The sequence below is a fragment of the Electrophorus electricus genome, chromosome 20 (genome assembly GCF_041902795.1).
Source record: "Electrophorus electricus isolate QZ-2024a chromosome 20, ASM4190279v1, whole genome shotgun sequence".
Lineage (NCBI taxonomy): Eukaryota > Metazoa > Chordata > Actinopteri > Gymnotiformes > Gymnotidae > Electrophorus > Electrophorus electricus.
Window position 1 is genome coordinate 2,744,292 of NC_137516.1, and position 27,857 is coordinate 2,772,148.

At 50.6% G+C, this 27,857-nt stretch overlaps 1 protein-coding gene across 5 annotated transcripts; it reads left to right on the forward strand.

The window, feature by feature from the left end:
• The first annotated feature begins 539 nt into the window (after positions 1–539).
• Positions 540–27,486, forward strand: fgfr1a (fibroblast growth factor receptor 1a). Of its 5 annotated transcripts, XM_081703064.1 has the most exons (19): positions 540–946; positions 1,075–1,288; positions 6,633–6,781; positions 12,555–12,611; positions 12,784–12,891; positions 13,283–13,455; positions 15,955–16,078; positions 17,910–18,100; positions 18,691–18,841; positions 22,085–22,275; positions 22,640–22,797; positions 22,904–23,025; positions 24,140–24,250; positions 24,426–24,616; positions 24,752–24,874; positions 25,356–25,426; positions 25,508–25,645; positions 25,795–25,900; positions 26,152–27,486. In XM_081703064.1, the coding sequence occupies exons 3-19, from the start codon at positions 6,688–6,690 to the stop codon at positions 26,329–26,331; spliced, it is 2,289 nt and encodes a 762-aa protein (XP_081559190.1). In that variant the 5' UTR covers positions 540–946; positions 1,075–1,288; positions 6,633–6,687; the 3' UTR covers positions 26,332–27,486. The 5 variants fall into 5 exon arrangements, with proteins under 5 accessions (XP_081559190.1, XP_081559189.1, XP_081559191.1 ...); XM_081703063.1 differs by having other exon boundaries at positions 540–1,288; XM_081703065.1 differs by having other exon boundaries at positions 541–1,288; positions 22,652–22,797.
• The last annotated feature ends 371 nt before the right edge of the window (positions 27,487–27,857 follow it).

Sequence of the window (27,857 nt, forward strand, 5' to 3'; positions counted from 1 at the left end):
AAAGAGACTACAGTACAGTTCTGTAAAACCAAACCCCATGCATGGTGCCTTTGGCACAGAACTACAGCTCACCTCATATCAGGTGTGGAATACAATACAAAATAGAGGACTAATGCTGATAGAAACGTTTAATTGGATGTTCGTACATTATTTTTATTATTATCCTCATTGTACAGTGTCATTGGTTGTCTTAAAAGGGTGTCTCAAAATCAAAGAACATTTTACATTATTCTTATTGTTGTTGAGAATATATTTTAATGTAAATGCATTTAATAAGTGAATACAAACGTACTCGTGCATGGTTATTTATTGGTGTTTCTTGCTTCGTTTTTGCTTGTTCTCCATTTATTTGTGACGGGCAGATGTGATCGCGTCGCTCCGCTATGAGCGACTTATGCATGCGTGTATCTACACATCAGCGAAAACAGCGAGGAAGAAAACTACACTCCCATCATGCAACCGCAGCACTGATGGAGAGTCCCGAGGTGTCGCGCGTGGCCAGGGGGGGAGCCAGGTTTTTAAACCGAGCGATGTACGCGCGCGCGTTCTCGCGCGCTCCGCCGTAGGTAGCTGAGCTTGCACGCGCGATCCCGGACTCTCGTGCGTTCCGCGTCCTCTGAAGTAGATGGGGGGTGGTGGGGGGAGGCCGGTGAACGGACCCGCGCGGCCCGGGCAAAGCCAAACGCACAGGGATGCGAGCGTGAAGTTGAGTTTCTCCGGCGCTCGGGAGGAATTTCGCCGCTCAGACGCTACTGCATTCGCTCCGCGCGTCGAATGCGACTTCCCCCCCCCCGTGAGGATTACCGATCGGAGAAGCGATAAAAGTTTTTTTCTTTTTCTTCCCTTTCTCCCCCCTTTTCTCTCTCCGATAGGACAGACCTCGTCCCGAACAAAAAGAACACGGGTAGGATTTTCTCCGGTAGTGCAGATTTGATTGGAAATTGAAGTAAGCTACTTGTTTTAAAGTTTTAGGCGTTGGGGTTCACGATAAAATCATCTAGAAGTGGTTTGGCGAACTAACACGCACGTCTGTAAAGTGATTTTCTTCTTCTTCCACTGAACTCGCTTCTTAAGCAAGTCGATCGCTTGTGAAGTTCCGAGAAGCAAGTTCCAGGCTGCCGTTTTAAAAACGTTTTAACAGCAAATGCAAAGACGAAAATGAACAACGGTGGAGTTTTCGAGTAGTAACTGCTGAGGGAAAGTACACGAAGTGTTTGTACGAACACCAAACAGCCCTTCCACTCTCGGATCCACACTTTCCCATACCCACCGTGTTACTAAACAGGAGGTAAGTGGGATACCTTAGGCCGGCGCCTAACGGAGGAACTTTCAACAGCTACCTTTCCCCTTGTGTGTGTTATTCAGGCTTTAATATTTTAAGGACAAATAAATAAGTCGGGGAAGGAGTAACATTGTGTTTGTGGAAACATTTCTGAGATATTCAGATAACAGTTTCAGTGGGAAATATTTACCCAAGCGATAGTGTTGGTTTGTATAACATGTTTAAGTCCTTGTGAGTTGCTCTGGTCTGGATTAAATACGATCTTTTAGATTTACTTGGGTAGCCCGTCTCACGTTATAAGGATTAAAGATGTTGACTAAGAACACTGCAAAATGGCTTCGGGTTGGTAATGTTCATCCCATGTCAGACTGTTTCGCTTTTCTATAAAAGGGAACTCTAAAATTTGGAATACAGAACGAACATTTTGCAGAACAAATGGCCAAGCAACGCACCCTCGTTCGCGCGAATGAGCGTGCGTTATTTGTAGACGAAAGTGGAGGTGCGTGCGCCCTGCTGATGCACAGCTATAACGAGGACGTTTGCCGACCATTTGTCAGGATAACGTGCTTCAACACCTTCGTCAGTATCAGTTTTAATAAGCGTTTGGAGTTCTAATAATGACCGAAGCTGTTGGGAACCTCGAATGTTCTTGAAATGTGACGACTATTCGCTTTCACGGTCCACAATAAGGTTGACCGGGCGGTTCAGACCAGGTCTTCCAGTCTGAGCTCGGCTGTCATCTTTGGGCTTTCACGCCTAGGTCTTAAATATTGCACTTAAATTGCATTCGTTTAATATTGTTCATCGGATTTCTCTGCTGCCTTTTCCCAAGTTGGGTTCCTCAGGCCATTGAGGAGGTTTTGCGTGAGTTATTTTCATGTGGTCACTGGAAAAATAGCAATGTTTTACCAAAATACTATTTTGAATACCTAAATTGATATTTATATTATGGCACTGTTGACGAAAAATAAGGGACACCCTGGAATTGATGCGTGTTAAGTGGTACGGCAGGAGTCTTCGGCTTTCCCTGATTAGACTGTTGGAGAATGCTCTGTTACTGTGGTGGTCCTATCCTAGCAGCTAAGCTTTGTGGAACTTGATTTCTGTTTTTTTCCCCTCTCGCTTGTCTGTAAGCCTTCGTCCCCTCCCCTGCATTTCTGCGTTTATTTCTCTCTCACGTTCATCTTCTCACATTCTTGTGCCTCTCCTCACACGTCTGTAGTCCACAGCTTCAGGCCTGGACGTCTTGTGCACCCACGGCTGTCCCCTCTCTCGTTCCAAAACGCACGCCCTCCCTGCTGTATGTCCTCGTGCTGTGCCCCCCACAATGTGTACACAGTGCGCAGGCAGTATAGACATTAACATTATAGAGTGCTTGGAATGGTGATTAAAGATATCATGGCAAGCACACGTTCTTTTTTCAGTTGTTTTTTTGTTTTTTTTTTTAGTTCAAAACAATAGTGAGCACTTGTGCTTTTCATGTTTTTTAAGGTGGGATTTTGCTTTTTTACTACTTTTTGCATTTTAAAAACTTATTTACAAAGCTTTTCTTACCGATACCTTTGCCATGAATTGCTTTCAACGTTTGAAATGGGGAACTGTAACTAACCTTGTAAAACTGCAGCTGTTCAAGGCCATAATTGCATCAATTAGTGAAATTGGAGGGGAAAATTGTTGTAGTTTGCTGGGCCTTCGAGATTTGACCAGTGTTGTTTTTTCCAGGGTAGCTTTCAGATTGGGTCAGAAGTTCAGAGGATGGTCAACTTCAAAGCTGGAAAAGGCTTGTTTAGACAAGTCTAGCCATGAGGTCTTTCCAGCTGAGAGTTTGACAATTTTGTCATAACTGATTTTCATACTAGCTAGAGATTCCATTCCCAGTAGTCAGCTAGTGTGATTCAGCAGGGTGAACGGGGTATGTGCCTTTGTATCCCACATTAATCTTCTCAAATCGAGAAGCGTGTGTTTGACAGTTTTAAACTCCACTTTTATTATTTAGGCAGTATGGGTGACATCCTCTTTTGGGCGAATGATATCGCAGGCATAGTTGTTAGCGGAGCATGACTTCCCTGACCTCACCGCTGAGCGGTGTGTTGGGGAGGGGGGGGGGGTGTGGGTCGTGCCTGTGGGCACCTCACATTTTATGAGGATCGGGAGATTGCAAGACGAAATAGGGAGGCAGGACGCAGGAGAGCGGTGCGGTGGCGTTCCCGCAGGGTGTTCTTCCTGACTGTGTGGGGTGGGGCTTTCGGGAGGGGAGGAAAGGAATTTGCCCTGCCCTCTAATTTACAGGGCTGAACTGGCACAGGAAGAAGCAGCCGTCGGTGTTGCATGAGTGCAGAGGGCTTGGAGGAAATGCTTCTCGCGTCCCTCAGAGCGCAGGACGGCGGTTGGCTGCTGCTGGCCCGCGCGCAGGAGAGGGACCAGATGCTGCTGAATCACACTGCAGCGCTCAGGAGCCGCGGACCCACACCTGGAGTAATTAAGCAAATGAAATGGACCCCAGAATGTGTGTGGTGCTGTTATGTACACCAGACAGAACTGGGGGGGGTGCACGCAAACGGAGACAGGAGAAAGTTTAGTAGGAGTCGTGGAGAGAGAGCACCACCCAGTCATGGTGGGAGGAGGAGTGGGCGTGGCTACGTGGGGCGGCCGCGTCAGACTGCCCATTAACGGACTCGCTCGCCAGGATGCCGTCCCCGGGGTGGTCCCACCGGGCCTGGCTACGGTTCCGGAGCGCGTGAGCCTAGGCGCCGGCTACTCTCCGGAACGTTCCGCATGGCTTGTAGGCAGCAGTAATGAGCTTGTTCTCCTCCACCGATCACAGCGAGAGAACGCCTCGGCGGTGTGATTAATGAGCTCTCTATCCTCCCAGCCTTTCTCCCCCCTCTCTGACCGAGCCTTCGGTCGTTAACGTTTCTTCCACGGTCCGCTCTCGTTGTCTGGTGATTTGGACCAAGATGAAACTTCATCGTTCTTCTTTAAATTTTAGTCTTTCTTCTCATCTTGGCCAGAAACTGAGCAATGCCCTCACCCACTTTGATTTTGAAATGGAAACATGTTTTCCAGTGTATTGAAGAGAAGTTGGTAAATATTTACCAACTTTGATATCACTTTGATATCTGAGCCTGTACTCTGTGATTTCACACGTTGGATCAAATGAGGAACAGTCAGCAAGAAAGACCGGATTGCTAATTTTTAAAAGCTGGCGACGACTCGGGTCCTGATTCAGGGTTGGCTGCCCGGGTCCGCCACGCTAGCCCCCATTCTGACACCCCTGTAGCCGGGGGTGGATGGAGCGCACATGAGCGTTGTGAGCTGGCCTTCTACGGGTCTGGTTTAACAAGGCCTGAACACAGCTCTTAATGTTTGCTAGAGCTGTGGTAGATGTGGGACATAAATTTTGCTGTTTTCTTGGAAGACTGCCTTTCTCATCTAAGACATGTTTAAAACAAACCTGTTCCCTCTCGACACCTCGTTCCCACCCTGGCTTGTGGAAGAATGCTTTTTCCAAAAAATTAATTGGTGTTCACTTCGTGTTTCAGCTGAAATACGCAGAGTTACAACATCCAAACATTCCTCATCCAATCTCAACGGTCATAGTGATCCATTTGAGAATTACTGACCTTTGTCAGCAGGAGTGTGTGCGCGTGCGTGGTTGTCCATAAACTCTTCTCACTTCCGAGTGTCTGGCAGCTGAGAGGAGCTGCTGGAAGGAGCCCCAGATTTACACACACGCACGCGTGCGCACAAACACACACACACCGTCTTTCACTCCACTTAGGACTCGTCTGGTCTGACGTTTGACCCCTGCACTTGGGGGCGTTGGCAGACTGGGTAATGCACATTCTTGCTCTTTCTTCTTCGTCCCCCCCCCCCCCCCGTTTCTCATTTGTTTCTCCTTCGTTCTCCTGTGTTCCTTGGCATCCGTTCACTTGCATAGTCCTTCCAAGCCCAGTGAGCAACAGCTGTAGCGGTAAGAGCAGGTCCATCAGGACCTCAACAAAACTCCAGGCTCGGGAGCATTTGGAAGACCGCCATCGCCGCCTCCCTGGTGGCCCGGATTCGGATCGACCCACTAGCGCGGCTTTGGTCGGCTTTCCTTAAGCACCGACCCGTCAGAGCGCTGAGTCTCACGAGCTGGGAGTGGAATCCTAACATGCTGCCAAACATGATAAATGTGCACGTTGCTCCGTATGGTGATTTAGGTGGTGGTAAGCATGTTTACGTTGCACGACGTTTCAAACGTTTCAAACCTTGAAACGACACCAAGTTAAAGATCACCAAGATCGCTCTATCCCAGACTGTCCTTTTGAGAGTGTGTGTGTGTGTGTGTGTGTGTGAGGAGGAGAGAGAGAGAGGGTAGTCCCCGTGTGTGTGTGTGTGTGTTGGAACTGCCCTGCGCTTTCTATCCTGCAGTGTGCAGGACTGCCCCTCAGCTCATTGTAAATCTTTGCCACACTAGTCCGTTACGAAGCTTTCTCCACCTTCAGGCTGCGATCTCTTCCCTTCTCTGCCAGCCAGCACATTCCTCTCTACTGCTCCTCGTGTAACGCGCCCCTGTGTTTGGCAGGCGGAGCGCAGGGTGGAGGTGAGGGGGGGGGTCGGGGGTGTAACAGTGAGGCTCGTTTTGCTCGTCCCGTGAGCAAAGAGAAAACGGTTCCCGGCGCTTCCGGGATGCGCGAGGCCGTCGTGCTCCTGGCCGGGTCTCCTGTGGCCTCGTGGGGTGGAAGCGGTGAGGTTCACGAGGCAGAACGCGCTCCGCTCACTGCAGCGCACTGCGCCGGGGCGATCTCGGCCCGAAGACCGGCGCGCTCTCCCGCACCGCCTGTCTGCCATGAGGGGGAGCGGGAACTCGTCAAAGGAGTTTCGCTCCTCTCCACCCGTCCTCGGCTTATCGGACGACGTCAGCATATGAAAGGGGAGCTCACCCCCCCCCCCCCCAACCGAGTACCGAGCCCGTTAGGGACACGCTGTTCTGTGGCTGACCCCAGACAGCAATGCAGCAAGGTTTTGTAGAGGTGTGTGTGTGTGTGAGAGAGTGAAGTGACGCTGGGCTTATCCGGTCATAAATACCCCCTTGCTCTATCTAGGCACACTGAAGGCGGTTCTGTGTAGTCAAGGTAATGGGTCTGTTTCGGTTTTCCTGTCTGTCTGATGAGTTGTCTCTCTTCACTTGGCCCCCATCCCAGTTTGAGACGCGCCTGAGCCGTAGGGGCATCTGGCCCGGAGTTGGAGAATAGATTGCGAACCCCTCTTTCCCTTTCCCTCCATTACTCCTCAGACCCCCCCCCCCCCCCCCCCCCCCGAGTGCTTCTGTTTCACCGGAACGTCTCTGTCTTCTCTCTCGCAGTGCCGCGTGCATGGAGGGCCGTTCTGGACACACAGCTATGCTGTAGACCGGAGTGATGAAGCTCGCCGTGAAGACCATGCTGCTGTTCCTCTCCCTCCTGCTGGCCCACGCTCTGCTGGCTCAGGCCCGGCCCGCCGGCCCGGACCGAGGTAAGGAGCCCCTCTCTCTTTTCTGCTGCCCCATTCCCGGCCTGACCGTCCTTCCTGCTCGCGTCCGGACGTGACTAAAACTCTCCACCATGATGTCGTTCTGACTCCGAGCGGTGACATGGCGCGCTGTACAAAAGACCAGGTTCTGTTTCCTGCGGCTTGGAAAGCTTTCTGGATTTGACCAGCACTAACCGAGGATTTCCGATTCGTTCCGGAACGGAGTCCAAAACATTCCCCAAGCCAAACCTCGCGGAGCCGACGCCCGCTTTCTTTCTTGCATATCTAAATACGTACGTTGTTGTGTTCACACCCCCCCCCATCTTCTCTTACGTTACGGCTGCGGAAGTGCTGTTTCCAGGCTTGGCCGATCCCACTAATCACCAGCTCGCGGTCCGCTTGACTTGCAGGCCAGGATAAAGCTCTCAGCAATGTGTGGATTCTTTTAAAAATGTTTCCACAGCCTCTCCGACCACATCTGCTACAGCCCCTCTGCCCACGGACCGCATGGGTCCACACAAGGACCCATTCAGGTGTTCGCCTGCGTTTCCAAAACATGTCAGAAGGACTTTGTTGCACCCTTTACCGCAGAACTCCATACCATGCCGGGGTGGGGGGCCGGGGGGCGCCGCCATGAAACGGAATCCGGAAAAATGCGTCTCCTGGCAACGATCCAGACGAGAGAGGGCCGCAAGCTCGCTCACAAGCCCGGACGTGCTGGGCCCGGGGTCCGCCGCAATTACTAGGTTATGGGACGAGCGTTGTCTGTCATGGTTTATCTCGCGCTCTCTCTCTCTCTCTCTCTCTCTCTCTCTCTCTCTCTCCTTACTGTAACTGAAAAAGCCTCAAATGAAACCAGCTTTTGGTTGGTTCACTTTAACCTGGGAACCATGAAAGGGACGTCGTTGCCACCTGGAGCCTCCAGCTACGTAGCACCCCCCCCCCTTCTCTACAGGTATTTGTTGTCAAGGAAAGACTCGACTACTAGGGAAGGTAAATTACTGCCTGCTGTTTTGAAGGAGACAGTGAGCACTCCGCCCTGTGGCGGTATTCCACAGTGCAGATCGTGTTTCTGGGAAAGTGAGCAAGAGCTGGAGAGGCAGCGAGGTGCAGACGTACCGTCCAAACACGAGGGAGAAGTTTGGGGCGGCTGAGATGGCACCGGTGAGATCCACCAGCCGTGTGTTGAAGCCTCTGGCTCTTGCCATAGTTTGGGGGGTGGACTGTTGTTTCTGGGAACGGCTCCTTCAGTTAACTCCCCCCCCCCGGTGTATGGGGGAGGGGTCTGGTGTGTGATGGATGGCTTTTTCAGCCCGTCTGCCGCTCCGTCACCAAATGGCCCTCTTTCTTAGCTCCTCTCCTCCCTTCTTCCTCCTGTCACGGTAAATGGGAGCTTTTCCCAGACCCCCCCCCCCCCCAGCAGCTTCCTGTGGAGTGAATGATGGTTTCAGCTGTCGATGAGCGTTCTGACACGCTGGCATTTGTGCTGTTTGCCTTCCTCCTCTTCAGGAAAAAACAAACGAAACCAAACACCAGGGCCTCCGAGTGCTGATTAGATAGCGTTCAGGAGTTGCGTACCCATCAGCCTACGTTTGGTTCTGGGGTTTTTTTTTGGGGGGGGGTGTGTTTTGGCCATTTTGAGGGGGAAAATGAAAGGGATAAAACCAGTTTATATAAACGTCTCCATGTGTAGATGAGTTGTTTGTTTGGCTCGGTCCCCGGGTTCCGTACAGGACCGTGTCCACAGGGAAGCGCGGCCCCCTTCACATCAGGACAGAGTATTCTTTTCTCTTTTTTCACGTCTCTCTTCCGAAGCCCCGTGCGCCGGGGTTGTAGGTGCCGGCACTTGTCGTCTGTCCAAGCAGCGGAGTGGACCTTTCCTACAACTCCCCAACGTGTTACGAGAGGTGTGGGGCCGCCGTTTGGGGGCCCCACCAAACGTCGCGAGGGCCACAGGGCCGCGCCGACGGCCGGCCCGCTACGGACCCCTTTAACTCCAAACTTCCACTCTTCCTCTGGCTGCGGGAACCGCCAGCCGACCGACTCGAGGTCGGAAAAGGTGCGACAAGTGAGGCCAGACAGCAGGAGGGTTGGGCATATTTGGTCTTCTAGCAGGTCTGAGCCAGACTGAAATGTTTGGATGGGACTTCAAACAAAAGCACAACAACAACAAAAAAAACCCTTTTGTTTTTAAGCGAGTAAACAGCCGATGGGCCTTGCGGTATGTTGGGCGGTTGGAGGCGTTTAGTTGAGCTCAGCTCGCCGTCGCGTTCCAGGGCAGGATGTGTGGTGGAGAGTTGGTCTGTGAGGGCAGACCCACCTAAAGGTCTCCTGCTGTCTCGTCTTTGGGAGCTTATCTGATGGGATGCTCGGCAGGCTCATGGGCCCGGAGAACCGAGCCGATTCCAAAGCCCGTGTGTGTGTGTTTGGAAGGAAGTTGGATGGTGCTGTTTGGACTGAGAAGTAAACAAGTCTTTCACCAAACAAAAACAGAAGTGCTTGGTCTGCCCTCTTTGTGTGTGTGTGCGCGTGTGCCCGTATTTATATTTTCAGTGATTCCTTTTCTTATTTCTTATTCTTCCTCCCCTTTCTCTCTAATACACACACACACACACACACACACACACACACACACACACACTCACTCACTCTGTAGAGACGGGGACTGGTAGCGACCAGGGGAACAATAGGTGTGATTCAGCGGTACGGGCTGATCTCACCCCCGACCCCCCACTGCAGTGCGTGTGTGTGTGTGTGTGTGTGTGTGTGTGTGTGTGTGTGTGTGTGAGAGAGAGAGAGAGAGAGAGAGAGAGGGAGGTTGTGATTGTTTGTAGAACTGCAGCCATTGTCAGCCACTGTTGGGGCTGTGTTCTTTCGCATTCACTTCCTGTCCCAGGCTAACAGGAGCTCTACACCGCTCAGACCGGCTGGTAGGCAGGCAGGCCTGTCGGGCTAATGGACTCAGATAATGTAATCCAACACAGGCCTGTTTGGAATTTGTGAACATCATTCCTGTTCTCTCTTCGCCAGTGCTTCACACCATCCTGTCAGTCGCTGGTCTTCACCAGGCTTGGAATTTCTCTCCAGATCTAGAACCCTCTTGCTCTCTCTCACTGTCTCTCTCTCTCTCCCTGCTGGTGCTGTTTCCTAAAGGAAGTCCCAGTGGTCATTGTCTTGTATTACTTCCCAAGCAGGCTGCAATCTTCCTGTGTGCGTGTGTTCTCTCTCTCTCTCTCTCTCTCTCTCTCTCTCTCTCTCTCTCTCTCTCTCTCTCTCTCTCTCTCTCTCTCTCTCTCTCTCTCTCTCTCTCTCTCTCTCTCTCTCTCTCTCTCTCTCTCTCTCTCTCTCTCTCTCTCTCTCTCTCACACTATCCAGTCCAGCGCACCTCTTGTGCTGTTTTTTTTTTTTTTTTCCTCATTCCTTTTCATGAGTCTGTATCATTAAAATGATTTTCAGCCATGTCGGTCAGTTTTTCCAGAGTGCTTCAAGCAGACACCAAGGCCCTGGCCATTCCAGCCTAACTGCCTTTTCCAAAAAAATATGGACTTTCATATCCGAGTTAATCCCATCCCGGAATGTGCTGGAGCTGCCAGGATGTGCCTTCCTCGAGGAGAGGGCAGAGCGATGCGACCGCTCCCCTCTCTCTCGGGTCGCACGCTGAGACGTGTTTACGTCACTGGAAAGTGTTACGGCACCGTAGGTTCACGTGTTTGTTGGCAGTAGATTTGGTTTTGTAAGCACAAGCCTTTAGAATAAAACGAACAGTGAACTGAGCGTTTTGTTGCGTCTCCGATCGTCTCCTTCTCACCGGACGAGTCATGTCACGGGTTTTGGCAGCGGCGGCCCAACATCTGCTCTGTAGCTCGCCAGGTATCTGACTCTGGCCAGCGTCCTTCTGAGCTGTCTCTCTCCTTCACCTTGGTGTTCTGCGGGTGGAGGTCCAGGGTGGAGGTCTAGCATGGCCGGTGCCCTCGCGGCCCCGTCCCGGCCGATGCCGCCGGAGAGCTTGGTGTGTGTTGAAATTCCCCCTACTACTGATAACGAGACGGGCTCGTTTCTGTAGCCCTCAGCAACAGGCTCGACACGGGTCGAATCCGAGACCCGGCAGAGTCCATGGCAAAAACGAGCCTTTGCGAGTGGCGGTACCCTGAATGCATGTGCAAACGTGTTTTTTTTTTTTTTTAAATGTATTTATTTATTTCTTTAAAAATGTTTTTTTTTTGGGGGGGGGGGGTGCGCGCGTGTGCAAGTTGTGGTGGCAGCGTTCTGCAACACGTCAAAGTGACACTCATACGTTGCTTTTACGGGACTCTTTTATGGCCCGAGACCTGATGGCCAGCAGCCTTATTCACCAAGGTGTGTGTGTGTGTGTGTGTGTGTGTGTGTGTGTGTGTGTGTGTGTGTGTGTGTGTGTGTGTGTGTGTAGGAGGGTGAGCGAGAGGGATACTGGAGCAAGGGAGGGGTGAGAAAAAAGAACTGAATTCTGTAGAAGCAGCAGACATGGCTACTGCTCGACCCCACGTAAGCCGTAGCAGTCGTTCAGCGTGAGCGCCGGACTGCGGTCCCCCACCAAACCCCTCTGTTCCTGTCAGGATTAGCAGCCTGTTAGACACATGCAATGCAGGAAATGCCTTAACTAGGCCCTACTGGGATCACCATGGTTACCCTGCCAAGGAACTTGCTGTTACAGACGCTCTCTCTCTCTCGCTCTCTCTCTGGGAGATGTGGCTTGTAGAATTATTAGTACCGACAGTGAGCTGAACTCCTGTGTTGTCACTGGTCAGTAGGAAGTTCTGGATTTATAACTGCTGACTCCATTTTTAACTCTCGAGTTTTAAATTTGACGTGCACTGGAAACTAAGAACTGTGCATGCGTGTTATTTTCATTTATTCACACACTTCGACATACGACCCTTTGCCGCCAGTGGCGGTTTCAAAAGAAAAGGTCGACATTTTGTAGAAATACCAAGTTATAATGCCAGCTCTATCCCTTCCTAATTCTGTAAGCAACATTCAAATCCCACAGAGTCCGTTGGAGGAGCTGGAATCGAACAGGAAGGAGAGTTCATCATTTGAAGCTCGTGGCATTTGCGCTATTCTGAGCTCTCACCTCTACCTGCTGTGGTCCAGGAGGCGTGCATGCGACATGAGCACATCCTGTTTTGCGGATGGGGGGTGCACAGCAGGCACACCCCCTGCGGTCCTCTCTTCAGGACCCCGGTGAGAACCAACTGTCCTTAAGACTGCAGATTAACTGCCTCTCCAGTTGGATGCAGCCAGAAAATGGCATGCCGTGTTGCTGCCTTAAGGAAAGCTGGTCCCCTCCCCCACCCTGACTGTGAGTAGTGACGGGAGGCTCAGGTGGTCGTGTCTGCGATGACCTCCTCCTCCAACCCCCAACCACTTTTAGCCTACGATTGAATTCAGTCTGCATCTGAGGCGACCGACTCGGGCTGAGATGTAACCCTCCTGGTACGGAGCCCTGACTGGTCTCGGGGAATTGTGTGCTCGCTGGCTTCAAGGTTTCCCTTCGTTACCCACAAACCCTCTTTGGCAGAACCATGACGCACAGACGGCGCTTGGCGAGCCTGAAGCGCGTTTGCTTGTAAAGTAAATGCGCAGTGGCGTGTCACAGGACGTTCGTACTCTCTGCGTTTTCCTCGTAACGAACTCGCAGATCAAACAGGAGCCTGACTGGCCACGTTACCTGATTATATGCGCATCCACTCGAGACCCAACTCACTTAATCCATTTTCTCCTCCTTTCTGCTCTGCAGAACTCGCCCAAGGTCCCTCCGGCAACCACAGCGAGTATCTGGACGCCAATGTTACAGGTGAGTGAGCAAGGAAGTGGTTGTGAAGGTTTTGTGGGGTTTTTTGCAGATCAACATATATATGAGACAAGTTCAGGTTTTGTAGCATTAAACCAGGAAACTCATTAAACATTTTGGTTCGCTGTAACTGCCTGACTACTGAAAGCGGTTGAGCTTCTCTGGTCCCTCTCAGACACCCTAGCTTCCTCCGAAGACGATGACGACGACGACGAGTCCTCCTCCGAGGAGACCAAACAGTCCAGCAGCCAGACGCTTCCTTCCAACAGCCAGGAGCAGCAGCGTGAGTGCGCCTGTCTGCTCTGTGATATCTCGGTGAAATACTGTTGGACTCGCGCTGAGGTTTCGCGTCACTTGCCATCTGTAGTTCTGTGGAACGTACTCGCCGTCGAGATGGGAGACGAAAGCTTCTGGTTCCGTATGGCAGATTAGTGTTGATGTCCTGAGTGTTACAGATATCGCAAAGCCCTTAGACACAAGAACGGTACTGCAGCTTTAGAGGTCTTCAGCTCAGTCACCAGGCCAGGTTTCGCTACGCTACCTACGCCCCCGCGCCGGCGGCTCGCGTGTAAATGCGAGCATCTGATCGGTTGCGCTCGCGTTACCGTTCCCCTCTTCCCTTATGCTCCATTTCACTTCCTCATACTCCACTCTCCTCCACCTTCCCGCTGCAGCGATGGCACCGGTGTGGGCGCAGCCGGATAAGATGGCGAAGAAGCTCCACGCCGTTCCTGCCAGCAAGACCGTCAAGTTCCGCTGCCAGGCCGTCGGCAACCCGACGCCCACGCTCAAGTGGCTCAAGAATGGCAAGGAGTTTAAGAGGGACCAGCGGATTGGAGGCTTCAAGGTGAGCTGGGGACCCCCTCCCGTGCCGCTTTTTAACTGATTGTCCGTCATGCCGTCATTCTGAAGAGTTCCGGCAAAATCCAGGAAGTGTGGAAGCACAGGGAGGCATCTGAGGCGGGGTTCCGCACCTGGGCTGGACCACGGGTTGAAAGTTAACACCTGTCCTCGCTCACACAATGGCCGTTGAATGTCCCTGCCCCCGGGGCAGCTCTCAGTCTGGCCTGGAAGTTCTGGGGATCCGGCACGCTTGCACTGCGAGGGCTTTGGCTGTCTCTGGTCTTTGGGTTCCCCGCGCGCTTCTCTGAGCTGATATTTCATGTTGGTTTTTTGCACATGTGCTACTAAAGAGAACAGCCAGGTCGAAATAACCTCTGTGTATCCAGAAGTTTTCCAAGACTTGAATGTGTGAGACTGTAATTAACTGCCACCAGCTATTGAAATGTGCATTTTGCTCTCTGGCTTCCTTTATAATTACCTCACGTACATTTTCATAAAGTTCTAGTATATTGGTGTCCACTGAGGTGGACGTATAAAGACAGAGTTTGCCTGCCCTTTGATCGTATGACATAAGTAATGTTAAACATCACAGTGCGTAGTGTTACTTTAGTGATGTTATTCACCACTGTTATCGTGATCTCATTTTTAAGCAATGTATTCTAGCTTTAAGATGACAAGTCATACTCCTCCTTATGTAGTGGTTTAGTTTGTAGTGCTGCATACTGCACGTGAAACTGAAACACTCTAATGATACTATAATTAGTTTTTTATTTTTGGAGCCTGGCTATAAACTCTCCCTGAAATTGACTTTGCTTCACTGTTAATATAAAAAAAAAAAAACACTGCCAAATGACCAGAAATGCCACAAATGTTCTTTAATTATATTTAAGTCTTGGTCATAAAAGCGTCAGACGTTAGTCACGTTTTCCATGGGGTAGTTTTGGGTCGGACCAGGAGTCGGGTCTCTTTCTAATAAGGAGCAGAACAGCAGCTCCCCAGTTCTCCTGTTTAAAACCCTCTGAAGTCTGACGCATTCCCTGCACTCGAGGTTGAGTTTTTTAAATTTATTTATTTATTTTTTTGTGGCAGTGCAGTTTTTGTACATGCCTGCGTTTCTCATTGAGGTGTTCCCCAGCTGGGAGGCATTAGAGCCCCCCCCTCCTCCACACCATACACACTTTACCATCTGGTGCGCGTTTGTCTGCCACAGTTCATCATACATTCGTACGGATGCGTGCTCGCTCCCATGTGTGTGCACACGTCCTGACACAGGTGAAAATGCAGCAACATGCATCTACGCTCAACGGCGCGCCAACGCTTTGATTAAACGTGCACGCAAACCGCTGGAGTCTGCCTGTCTCCTACGCGCTATATGTACAACCACATGCATGTGTGTGACTTTGAAGTTTGGGTGTGGGGCGGTTTAGGGGTGCCCAGCTTTTATGAATGAGTGCGTGCCAACCCCCCCCCACACACACACCCCCACCCTCTTCCTCCTTCCACTCATGTTTATTATTCATTTTCTTCTCGTTTTAACAAGAGGCAAAGCTCCATTGTTCATTTACATTAAGTATATGTTGAGAGGAAGCTGGGGAGACCGTGTGTGTGTGTGTGTGTGTGTGTGTGTGTGTGTGTGTGTGTGTGTGTGTGTGTGTGTGTGTGTCTGTCTAGCAGACATCTGGGCTCCCACAGCTGGTGTAGCTATAACCCCAGTTTAAACATAACCCAGCTAAACTCCTTTATCCTTCCACTTAATAAGAACCACGTGATGTGAACAGAACGCGTCGAGTCTGCCTTCCGGCCTGCCGGTTCGCCTCTCCGGTGACCCCCAAAGGTGAAGCGGACCGTCGAGCCTCAGTTGGTGCAGCCGGCCGGACGGTTGCGGTGGCATCCGTGTGGTCCATTCCGAGGTTTACATGTGCTGTGTGGTGCTTTGGCCTGACCAAGGAAGGGGAGATTTTTCCCACGGAGCAGCAGGCCACGGCGTTCCCGTCGTCTTCAGCTGAGGTTCGAGCGGACGGGCGGAAATTCCCTGCCAACTTCCTCCCCCGATGAACGTACTTGTTGTTGATTCCTGAGGTTTGGAGATGTGAAGGATGAGGACGGACTCCTGATGTCTCTAGCAGCATTTGGCGTCCTCCGCTGGGAGCGCTCGGCCATTTGTATCTCTGCAGCCAATTCCGAGGGGTCTTCCAGCAGCTGCCTGGTCTTTCCTGGGAAACCCATTCCTTTGAAGTGGATTTTTGAGCTCCTTTTTTTTTCCCCTTCAATTTTAGTTTCTTATTTTTAGTGACTTTGTGACTTTTTTTTAATCTCACAAATTTACATTCGCTCTTTTTCTACAGTTGAATGAAATTGTGGACGTGTGCAGTTTACTAACTTATGAAAATGTAGGTGTAGGTCACGAAGATTCTCAGCTGTTGTGAAATATATAGCGTGCAGGGAGAATAAAGCTGCTAATTCAAAGCCATGATGCTCCTCCTTGCTCCTCCTCTCTTCACAGGTGCGGGAACACCTGTGGTCGATCATAATGGACTCAGTGGTGCCCTCGGACAAGGGCAATTACACCTGTGTGGTGGAGAACAAGTACGGCAGCATCAACCACACCTACCAGCTGGACGTCGTCGGTGAGTGGACCCTCTTCCCGCTTCTCCGCCGTGCGCCATTCCACGCCTGCTCAAGGGCCTCTCCATGCACGTCCGACATTGCTGCGCCGTGCCGGTTCTCGGGTGCTCTGGCTCATCCGGTCGTGTCTGGAGCTGGAAGCCAGTGGCTAAGTTATCTCCAAGTTTCAGCCAATCATAGAGGTGGTCGATGACCCTTCGAGACAGGGCTTCAGACGCCGTGCCTTGGGATTAACTTGGTTTAATGAAATGCAGATGTGTGTTTGTCATGTAGGTAATGCAATGTTGGTTCAATACTCTTAATGGGCATCGTCGCTCTGCTGAAGTAAATCGATGTAATGGTGGGACCTTTGACTCCGGTGTGTGTGTGTGTGTGTGTGTGTGTGTGTGGTTGGAGGGGTGCATGCGCACGGAAATGCGGCGTCCCTGTCGAGGACGGAAGAGTGTTGTGTACCGATGGTGCTGGTTGGATGGGATGTTAAGGTGAAGTGTGTTTGTTAGAAGTGAGCGCGCGCGCGAGTAAGTGAAAGCTGGAAATGCAGTTGCTGATTCAGGATGAAGTCAGGATGCAGTAGGAATAAATTAACACCAAGGTGATGATTGGCTGGCACAAATGGGATTTTCTCACATAGTATCTAGTCAGTAAATCAAAGCCCCACCCCTCTGGACATGGAGATCCAAGGACGCTTTCATTATTAAATCTAGCCATGACAACAATACGTTCTCTGTCTCTCTCTCTCACACACACACACTGTATGCATTCGTGTACATACACACAATCTAAACACACATTTAAACTATATGCATTCCAGCTACTTTTTCCTGCACCATATAAAACCAGTGACATTTATTCACACAAGTGTGCGCGCACACATTTTCTCTACAATGAGTTGACCGTGGTGTGTTTATCAAGCTCGGGGCACGTACCCACTCCACACATAGTGCTTTGCCTGCTGCCACCACCTCAGACGCCCCGATTCCGGAACGTTCCTGAACTCCCTCGAGCAGCTTTGCAGCGTGGGGTGCGGTCCATGCTCCCCTCCATCAGATCAGAGTGTCAGTCTGCAGCTTCAGAAGACCAAGGCCCTGCAGTCTTTGAGGGATTATAATGAGATAAAGCATTAAAGTAATGTACCATGAGATGAGACGATTTACGTGTCCCCAGTGGAGAATTTATCTTCGCAATGTTTTTCTATGATTTTAGCCTTTAGCACCCGCCATTTCTAGGCGCCCAGGACTTTGATATATGAGGAATATTTCGGCGGATTTCACTTACGTCTAGGTGTCCTAAATCATCCTCTGTGTAGAAAGAGTGGAATGTGGAACGTGCGTTGGGTCAGATGATGATGTTCAGAGCCAGCTCAGAAAAGCACCGGAGTGGTGCAGACGACTGCTTAATCCTCACCATCTTCCAGACTGTCCACGTGGGACAAGCTATCATAGCTCTGCTGTGCACAGAGAGACTGCCGAACCAGTCAGATTGTGTTCATTCTACCCAACATCAGTTCACTGTCCATGTGAGCTAGTTTGTCTTTACTGTATCTAGTGTATTTGCTCACCCAGTAGGGACTCTGTATGCATCTCGGTGTGGTGTGGAATGTGGCTGGTGTGTGGCTGTTGGGAGTCGACTTCTTGACCCTGACCATGACTGCCCAGGACCAGCATGATCTTAAAGCCGGTCATCAGGTTGCTCAAGTTGAGCAGTCTTAAAGTGTGCACTGTAATCGAGTTGAGACAGCACACGAGTGTTTATCAAGTTCTTGGCAACCCATTGTTTCTGTGACATCGGTTTTCTGTGTGTGTGTGCTTGCGTGTGTGTGCGCGTGTGGTCCAGAGCGTTCCCCCCACAGGCCCATTCTGCAGGCCGGCCTGCCTGCTAACCGCACCGTAGTGGTGGGCAGTGACGTGGAGTTTGTGTGTAAGGTCTTCAGTGACCCTCAGCCCCACATTCAGTGGCTCAAGCACATCGAGGTGAACGGCAGCAGGTTGGGAGAAGATGGGAACCCCTACGTCCGAGTCTTAAAGGTGAGGCCCAAGGTGCTCGGCGAACCGCCCATAGTGGGCAGACACGCTGAAACTCACTTCTCACTCCCGCATTTGGGAAGTCTGGAGACATAACGGACCATCAGAACCTCTAGCCTGGCATGGGGGGTTAATATGATAATTAAAGATCGATATGATAATAGCATGTTTCTCTCCCTCAGCATAATAGTGTATCTTATTCTATTGCAGTAAGGTAGAGCTGTCATGGACCAGAAAGCCTGTCCCAAATATCATCCAAGCTGTTACTGAAGTCATTTGTTTGCATTTGACATTTATACCCCATCCTATTTTCACTCTCTTCCCATTCCCACTTTTGGCTAAATTTCATTGTCTACGCCGAGAGGCAGCCTGCTCTGGAAACTAAGCCAGCCGAGCGGCGTTTGAGGAAAATATGACCCATGTTCTTGGCAAGTGAGCATAATCCACTTTTACCGGAGGAAGCAGCCAATTCACGCCCCCTGTCCCTGATTGGTCACCGCAGTGGCATGGAGCAACATCTGGGGCCAGCAGACGACCTTGCTTTAACCTCTGACCTCTTCTTTTTTTCTTTTTTTTTTTTTTGACATCCACAGCACTCTGGGGTCAACAGCTCGGACACACAGGTTCTGACGCTGTACAACGTCACGGAGGAGGATAGCGGAGAGTATATTTGTAAAGTGTCCAATTATATAGGCCAAGCCAACCAATCAGCATGGCTCACCGTCACTAAACACGTCTCCGCAGGTAACGCACCGTCTACAGGAGCCTTGAGGAGAAATTAGAAAGACGCATGGGTGTAGCTGAACAGTCAGGGACACCAGCAGGCAGTTAGGGCAGAGCCTCCACACACCTCCACCTCCTCCGCCTTCCTTTCCCCCTCTCTGCGGTGCCCTGGACTGTGAATGACGCCATGGAAAAACCCAGCAGAGCCAAATGGAAGTGCCCAAGCTTCTGTTTATGTTGGACTCTCTCTGTTTCTTCTCTGCACTGCTCTGTTGCCCCGTGCCCTCCTAATAATGGTGCGTTTCTTCCCTTCAAAGGGGTTTCGGCTCGTCTAAGAGACGCGGCCGTCTGCATTCCTTTGCTCCTCTCTTCATGACTCGGTTCATTTCAGTCTCTCTCTCTCTGTCTCTCTCTCTCTCTCTCTCTCTCTCTCTCTCTCTCTCTCTCTCTCTCTCTCTCTCTCTCACCTCCCTGGGTCATTTTGTCTCTCTAGCCTGGTCTTCTCACTCCTGTTTGAGAGTCCCCACTCTGCTGGGTACAGTTCCATGTAGCCCATCTCGTGCATGTAGAGATGGAGTTTAGGGTGGTGACATAGGTGAATGTCTGCCAGCGCCACCAACACCCCACCGCCTCCCCCCCCCCCATCTCCAAACGTGATTCCTCCTCCCTCAGGTGTGGGTTTCCTTGGCAGGTGGAGCAGTCCCTTCGCACTACCCAACAGTCTAATCATCGGTCTGTCAGCAGGGTCATCGCTGGATTCCGCGTCAACTGGGCACCCTGTTACTTCCGTTGTAACAGAGGCCGGAGCGCCGTGTTGGACCTTTTCCTCCCTCCCCGATCGCTCCCTAGTCAACCCTTTTTCTCTGCTGCGTGCTCTTCCTCTCCCCAACAGAACCCAGTCCCCCCGGAAACCTCTCTCTCCTTCCCGCCTTGCCTTCTCCTCTGCTGGGTTTATTTCCGGTCCTGTCCTGCTTCATCTTCTGGTTCTTCTCTCTAGACGGCAGGCCTCAACACCACAGATAAGGAGATGGAGGTGCTACAGCTCAAGAACGTGTCTTTAGAGGACGCAGGAGTGTACACTTGCCTGGCTGGCAATTCTATCGGCCATTCCCATCATTCTGCATGGTTGACTGTCAACGAAGGTATCTACGGTCCTTTTGGTGCTCCTTTCTCCATCCCCCCAAAAAGGGCCATATTCAGTCGCACCACTGCACTTCCACCTGTAATTAAACGCCCACTTAGGTTAGGAGCTGCTGCAACTGGAAGACCCAGTTTTTGCATTGCAGTCCCAGAGGCTTTCGAGCGATTACAGCTCTGCAACCACTCACACACATGGCAGGTACATTTCCTGCACCCTATGTAGAAGTCCAGGCTAGGGTCCATGTGCCAGTTCCTGATTACTGCTTGGGTCCGGCCCATGTCGACACGTTGCGGTCAAACTGAACTCTCAGTCCATGTTTTTTTTTGTTTGTTTGTTTGTTTTTTTTTTTTTTTTTTAATGGCCAAATGTATACGTTTCATCACAGTAAAAGTAGTGGTTGTGTTGCGGCTGAGAAGGTCCCGGCTTGTGTGGAAGCTTCTTCCACTGTGTGGTTTAACCAGTCCTCCATGATGTATGTAGGATGGCTTAAACCATAATGCAATTCCTCCCCCCCTCCCCGGTAGAAATGGAACAGCCGAGCCAAGCCAAACCCCATACATCGTTTAAACTGAGAATGTGGTCTTCTGAGAAAGCAAAGCCTGCGTAAGGGTTTTATTTCAGAACACGCTTGCCTTAATTAAAGTAGCAGATGGGGTCAGTGCAAAACTTTGGTGTTTAATCAAGAAACTTGAGAAAAAATAAACAACTGGAGAAATCTTTGAGTTAGTGGTTTGGCGTGGCTTTGGACGTTTCATTTGTAAGCCTTCTCCCCCGTTATGCTAATAAATAATTTCATTTCGAAATAACCGGTGTTGGGCGTTGTTGACAAGGCTGATATAGTTTCCTCTTGTGAAACAAATACACAGCATGCTCTTGGTTTGCTGATAAACATAGACCGCATCCATTTTGCACTCGGAACATGTTTAGTTTATCAAGCGGCTTGTTGGCCACTGCCTCGGCGCCGGGACTTGCAGACTGTTGTGTATATGGCACTGGTGTTTTATCTGTAATGGTGTTTTAGCCTCCTCATCACCACTCTCCTGCGTTTGCTTTCCAACAACAACAAAAAACATCCAACAGCAACCGTTACATAACTGTAAAGTCCCTAGAGATGATGCATTTATTTATCGTGCTTTTTAAGAGAGATGATGGCTTTAGAGTTTTATTTCAAGAGAAGGAACATAATTCATTCGGTTGCGTATATGGCCTGTTTTTTGTGTGCACTTGCATCGTTCGTTGTCTTTTTTTACGTGTATCGAATTATGTTAGCCTTAAGACTAGTGAAAATTGCTTCCGTAGCGTAAGAAACACCTTTATCATCCAGATTTATCGTGTAACATTATCCCATGACCTAGCTCGCCGATTATCTCTTCCGACGTGAACCATCTGGTCGGGTGAACGTGCAGCCCTGCAGCCAGCGCGTTCAGATGAGCAGCATTTATTTTCCTAGTGGCTAGCTGCGTTAAACCGAGCTGCCACCTTCCCTGTGCGCCGTTCCCATCCTGACCCCACGCGCCCGTCGCTACAGTTTACAGAGGACATTTTGGCCTTCTCTAGGGGCTGAAGGCTGCCAGGTGTCAGGAGGAATAGTTCCCGTCTCGATTGCAATGCGCAAGCAGAAGAATGCAGACCGCAATCCGATGCTTGAAAGGGGTGATTATTGTGCTACAGTAGGAGTACGTGTGGCAGTCGTCAAGTACTTTCTGCTGTGTGTGTGTGTGTGTGTACGTACCCGTGTGTCTGTCTGTCTTGGGGCTGTGTATGTGCTTCTGAGGGTGTGGTGGTTGTGTTCAGGAGTGTACTAAATTCTGAAGTGATCAGTTGTCACTCCTGGAGGGCCAGTGTCTAATGACTTAGAAAGTTAACGTCCGCGAGGCCCAGAAAGCACCTGTTCTCTTGCGCTCCTGTGCACCTGGCAGATGCACTCCCTCCTTCAGGAGTGAGGCGGAGCCCCCACAGCTCAGGGCTGGAGGTCACCCCCCCTCCCCCCCTCTGAGCCTCACTCCTGGAGGGCACCCCCTCGCCAAAAAGCCTTCAGTCCTACAGCCCTGCTGCACCCGGTCAGCCACGCCGGGCGTCTCGCCCCTCCCACCCCACCCACACAACTCTCTTCCTGCTGACAGCCACGCCCCCGACACCTCTGCCCAACCAGACCTACCTGGAGGTCCTGATCTACTGCGTGGGATTCTTCCTGATCTGCGTGATGGTAGTGATTGCCGTGCTGGTGAAGATGCACAGCACGGTGAAGAAGAGCGACTTCAGCGGCCAGATGGCCGTGCACAAGCTGGCCAAGAGCATCCCGCTGCGCAGACAGGTAACAGAAAGTAGATAAGGGGTTCGAACTGCTGCGCCGCGAACCACTTCCACAGCGCCTGCACAATGTGGAACAAACCACCCACCAGGTGGAATGTTGATTTAAGAACGAAGTAGTTTTTGTGGTTAGATGTTTTCTCATTAATACAGCTTTTTTTTATATACATAATTTAAGAAAGGTCATCTGACATTTTTGGTTTTAGATGTATGACAGTAAAGACGTGTAAGTCTACAGTTCTTCTAGATCTGTTAAAACCCTAACTTGTGTGAGCGGGCGCATACCCACGCACCCATCCAACCCCAACCCCACCCACGCACGCGTACACACTGCTCGGTCCTGGCGTGTGGAGAGTAAGGTCCTGAAGGTGTGTGTGCAGGTGTCTGTGGACTCCGGCTCCTCTCTGCACTCGGGGGCGATGCTTGTCCGGCCGTCCCGCCTCTCGTCCACTGGCTCGCCCATGCTGTCCGGCGTCTCCGAGTACGAGCTTCCCCAAGACCCCCGCTGGGAACTATCGCGAGACAGGTAACGTGCACAAATCGAAGAACCTTTCGGAAACCGAAGTAGCATGAATGCCTTAGGCCCGTGGGCAGTCTGCATTTTGAGCATTCTGTTCTCTCTCTCTCCCCAGGCTGGTGCTTGGCAAGCCACTGGGTGAAGGATGCTTTGGCCAGGTAGTTATGGGAGAGGTTTTGGGAATGGACAAAGACAAACCCAACCGCATTACCAAAGTGGCTGTCAAGATGCTCAAATGTGAGTAGAGGTTCTTTTTTTTTTTTTTTCTTCTTCTTTTTCCCCCTACATGCAAACTGGTGCTGGCATTTGCGTACGCCGCTACACAGAGGTCGTCTTTTGCCAAGAAAAGCCATAGAGAATAGGTGGGTAGAGGCTTAAGAGAGGAAGCGGTTTCCCAAGAGAGTTAACGTGCTGGGTCATTGAGTCTCATCTGCATTCTGGGGTCGTGCACGAGTGCCTCTGCACATATTGCCGTTAGCTCTGTGTGCGCGTGTGTACGTGTCCGCCCCCCCAACTTCCACACACTAGCTAGCTTCCTTTGGCTCCCTAACGGACAGGGTCATTAGCACCCTTGGTCCGCTCACACCAGGGGCTCCTGGGGAGAGAAAAAGTGTCATGTTGCAAACAAAGGCCGATAAATGACTGCGAAAACATTGGTTTGAATGAATCATTCCCGGTTCCTGCATAGCAGACGTCTTGTTCCAGCCAAATCCAGCTGCCTTTTAAGTACCCTGCGTTTGGTGCGGATCGTTCCCTTGTGGTGTGTTGTCTGTTGCACTTCTTTTGTGTTGCACCATGGTCCTGGAGGAACATTTGTTTCGTTTTGCTGTGTACTTGTATATAGCTGAAATGAATATAAAGCCTTTTGAACTTTGAACTTTGAACTTGACCCCCGAAGCGAGTGTCTCGCTAATGTAGGGACGGTGATGTGAGGTTGTGAGCGTCCCAGGTTTACCTCCTCCCCTTCGTGCAGGGTTTCATCAGTCTAATGTGCAGAGTCTCTGGCCGGACAAGGGTGAGGTCACCGGGCTGTGGCTAAATCAAATGAACCCAAGTCTGGTGACCGCGTGCAGTCGCCGTTTGGGGCCGCTTCTGTCTTACATAATCCTGATGGATGGAGATTGAATTTTTAGTAATGCGTAACTGATGAATTGGTTTAACGTTTAGTTGAGAGGTCCACTTCATGGTTTGATATTATCAGGGCACTTTTTGGATCTAGATATTGATTTCTACGAGCAGCTCTGGGTCGGGCGGTGCCGGGCCGGAGGGCCTGATGCTGTGCATCGGAGGATGCACGGCCAGCGTGACCAGAGGAGGCGGTTAACGCCTTTCCTTCTGATTTCTTTTATAGCTGATGCCACAGAGAAGGATCTGTCGGATCTGATCTCAGAGATGGAGATGATGAAGATAATCGGAAAACACAAGAACATCATCAACCTGCTGGGAGCCTGCACACAGGATGGTGAGAGGCAGAGGGAGGGTGGGGTAACAGCAGGGGGACCTGCACGGGGAGAGGCGGAGAGAAGGTAACGTCGGACCCTCCAGTGATGACGAAACCCCTAGGTTGGGACCAGAGCTGGGATTGCCGGGATGACGTCTCCTCCGGCGGACTCACGCGGCATGTCCTCTTTTCCCAGGTCCGCTCTACGTTGTTGTGGAGTTTGCCTCCAAGGGCAACCTGCGGGAGTACCTGCGGGCACGCCGCCCACTGGGCATGGAGTACTGCTACAACCCTGACCAGGTGCCCGTCGAGAACATGTCCATCAAAGACCTGGTGTCCTGTGCCTACCAGGTAGCGCGTGGCATGGAATACTTGGCATCTAAGAAGGTAAGAGCTGGATCTGTTTTGAGGAGCTAGTCTCGAGCCAATCTTCTCTTCACCTGCTCCGCTTTAGTACACTAAAAGTGTGTGTGTGTGTGTGTGTGTGTGTTGGGGGGGTTGGTTGTTTGTTCGTTCACTCAGTGTATCCATAGAGACTTGGCTGCTCGCAATGTTCTCGTAACCGAGGACAACGTGATGAAGATAGCAGACTTCGGCCTGGCCAGAGACATCCACCACATCGATTACTACAAGAAAACCACCAATGTGAGTTTGTCATGGTGCCCTGAAGTCGCGTTCCAATCCCAACGGAGAAGCCAGCGCTCCACTGCTGTGGGGTCCTGCTGTGGGGTCCTGCTGTGAAGGCGCCTGTTTGCCTTGAAATAAAATAAAGTTTTTAAAAAACAGTAACACTAAAATGGATGATGGAGCACAAAAATGCAAACTTAAATTACATATGTTTTTATTGATTTAGATTTTAAAAAATTTATACATGCAAAAATTGTATTTTAATGTTAAAAATAAATGTTAATGATTTGTTAATAATTAATAATTTGATGTTATTTTTAAATATATACTTTATGTATTTGTCTCTGGTCCTGCCCGTGAAGGGCTTGGCACTTACCTGATTAGGTGAATCGGGTGTGGTGGCATCTCAGAACTGGCAAAGATGCTCGGGGGCCAGTCACCATGACGAGGGGCTAGCCTTAACTAATCTCAGAGTCATGACTGCGCTTTTCCCCCACAGGGTCGCTTGCCGGTGAAGTGGATGGCACCCGAGGCCCTGTTTGACCGCATCTACACCCATCAGAGCGACGTGTAAGTCTCTGCGTAGTTAGGCTTGCGTGCTGTGGATACACTCGTGAGGGACTCGGCCTTGATTCTCTTTACTTCTCCCAGGTGGTCTTTTGGGGTGCTGCTCTGGGAGATATTCACTCTCGGGGGTTCTCCATATCCAGGCGTCCCTGTCGAAGAGCTCTTCAAGCTTCTTAAGGAAGGCCACCGTATGGACCGCCCCTCCTCGTGCACCCACGAACTGTAAGCGAACTGTAATTCCCGCGTTAATCTCTGGGGTAGTTCTGCTTTGGAAGCGGATGCGCACTTTGGATTTTGCCTTTTAATCCAAACCGGGGTTGTGGTCCTCACTCTCTGTGGTGGCCTCTACACCGCTCCCATCCCTACACTAGGTACATGATGATGAGAGACTGCTGGCATGCCGTCCCGTCTCAGAGACCCACCTTCAAACAGCTCGTGGAGGACCTGGACCGCATGCTCTCGCTGACATCCAATCAGGTGAGTCCCCTTTGCTCCATCAGCTTCTCGTATTCAAGTGCTGCTGTAAAGACCGTATGTTCCTGGCGCATGTGTTCTCTAAAAATACATTTCTAATAACAATTTTTGTTTTACTGGGGTTATCAGTTTTGCTTCATGCCTAAAAGTGTGTGTGTGTGTGTGTGTGTGTGTGTGTGTGTGTGTGTGTGTGTGTGTGTGTGTGTGTGTGTGTGTGTGTGTGTGTGTGTGTGTGTGTGTGTGTGTGTGTGTAGGAATATCTGGACCTGTCTGTGAATCTGGACCAGTACTCTCCCAGTTTTCCAGACACGCGTAGCTCTACTTGCTCCTCCGGCGAAGACTCCGTCTTCTCCCACGACCCCGGCGCCGACGAACCGTGCCTGCCCAAATTCCCCCCCCACCCGAGCCGCGGGGTACCGTTCAAGAAGCGCTGAGCGCCCTTCCGTCTCGTGCCCCCCTGTAGTGCGCGCACTCGAGCAGGACTTCGCCCATGTACCGCAGGAGGAGAGCGCTCGAGTGTGCCGTGCGCCGCAGAGCGGACCAGTGAGGTTTGGGACGGGACGCGCATCGAGACGTTACAGCTGGAAGCACCGCCTTGCCACCGCAGACGTGGACGAGGCTTAGGGCACTTGGAACAGACCGCAGTATCTGAACGGAGAAGGTGCCTTTTCTGTGGTCTCCCCTCTTTCCCTCTGGACTTGGACAGGAGAAATAACTATTGAATGTTATAAGTATTTTTGGATATTTTTTCATAGCTAACAAACAAGGATTTTCTCTCCTTTCCAACCCTGTCACCATTCCTCTCCCATCACACAGCAAAATTCCTTTAAAAAACCTTATTTCACTTACTGGACTGTCCAAACGTATTCTAACAGTGGACTGTTGCATCAGTAAAGTCAATGGAATAATGACTTTCTTGTAAATACAGTTAGAAATTTATAAATATGAATATATATATTTACACTCTACTCATATTTTTTATTATCCTAATCGATGTTGCCGCTTTTTGTACCAGAATGTCCAGTGGTCCTTTTTTAGGGTGCTTTCGGAAAGGTCCTCAGGAGTCTTGACATGAAAAATATGCTAATATTCCTTGAACTGAACTGAGAGCTGGCCAGTTGTTGTTTTTTTTTACCTGTTCTCGTTTTTGTTCTGTATTCATGATGCAGCTAAGATAATGTAGCTCAGGGTGCCGCTAGCAGTCCGGCGCCATTTCCTCTCAGTTCTCCAGAGCTAGTTAAGCTACATGCTTGGTAGGCTACTGTCGTTTAGTATAAAGAGTTTTCCATTTCTTGTGGCTGCTCTTCTGTGTTACGGTCGTCGGCGCTAAAACATGGTACTTTTTTGTCTTAACGTTTGTGAAAAAGGTAAAAACCAAAAACATGCGCATCCCCAAAAACTGAAGGAAAATAATTCACTTAAGTTGGGCCTTGGGATTACCTACACTGTAAAAGGCTTTGACTTCTGTGTAATCAATTGACTGTACATAAAAGCAAAGATGCCATCCACCTCTCCATGCTTAAGGAGTTGCAGATCACGTATGTCACTGTAAGAGGATTACATTGAATAAAATGCTATTGAAAAACTGACCGGAGCTTTCAAAGTTTGAACAGAACCTCACAGGCAACCTCGTAAATATCGTTTACCCGGGCGATTTTACAACGTAAATTGTATTAAGGACACTCAAGGCACCCATTTCGATCCTTGCTTGGTTTAGTGCCGGTTGGCGAGGCCGATTAAACATGCTAATGCAGCAGCCGCTTTTGTCGAACGCCAAGGCCAGCCGTCGACGCGTTATTTATAGGGGACGAACGGCTGCGTTAGCAGGGCGCTCGTCTCTTCCAGATCCATCAGTCAGAGAAGACTTCTCCAGCGGCGACTGGAGCTCCACCAACAGCCGATGCATCACCCAGACAGCCTCCTTTCTGAGCAACGGACGAGCGTGCCTTGGCCGAACGAC

Excerpts from the sequence above, each read along its gene's own strand:
- fgfr1a (XM_081703063.1), top strand. The coding sequence starts at position 6,688 with ATGAAGCTCGCCGTGAAGACCATGCTGCTGTTCCTCTCCCTCCTGCTG. Across the intron at positions 13,456-15,954 it reads AGCGGATTGGAGGCTTCAAG|GTGCGGGAACACCTGTGGTC; the intron begins GTGAGCTGGGGA and ends CTCTCTTCACAG. Across the intron at positions 22,798-22,903 it reads TGGGAACTATCGCGAGACAG|GCTGGTGCTTGGCAAGCCAC; the intron begins GTAACGTGCACA and ends CTCTCTCCCCAG.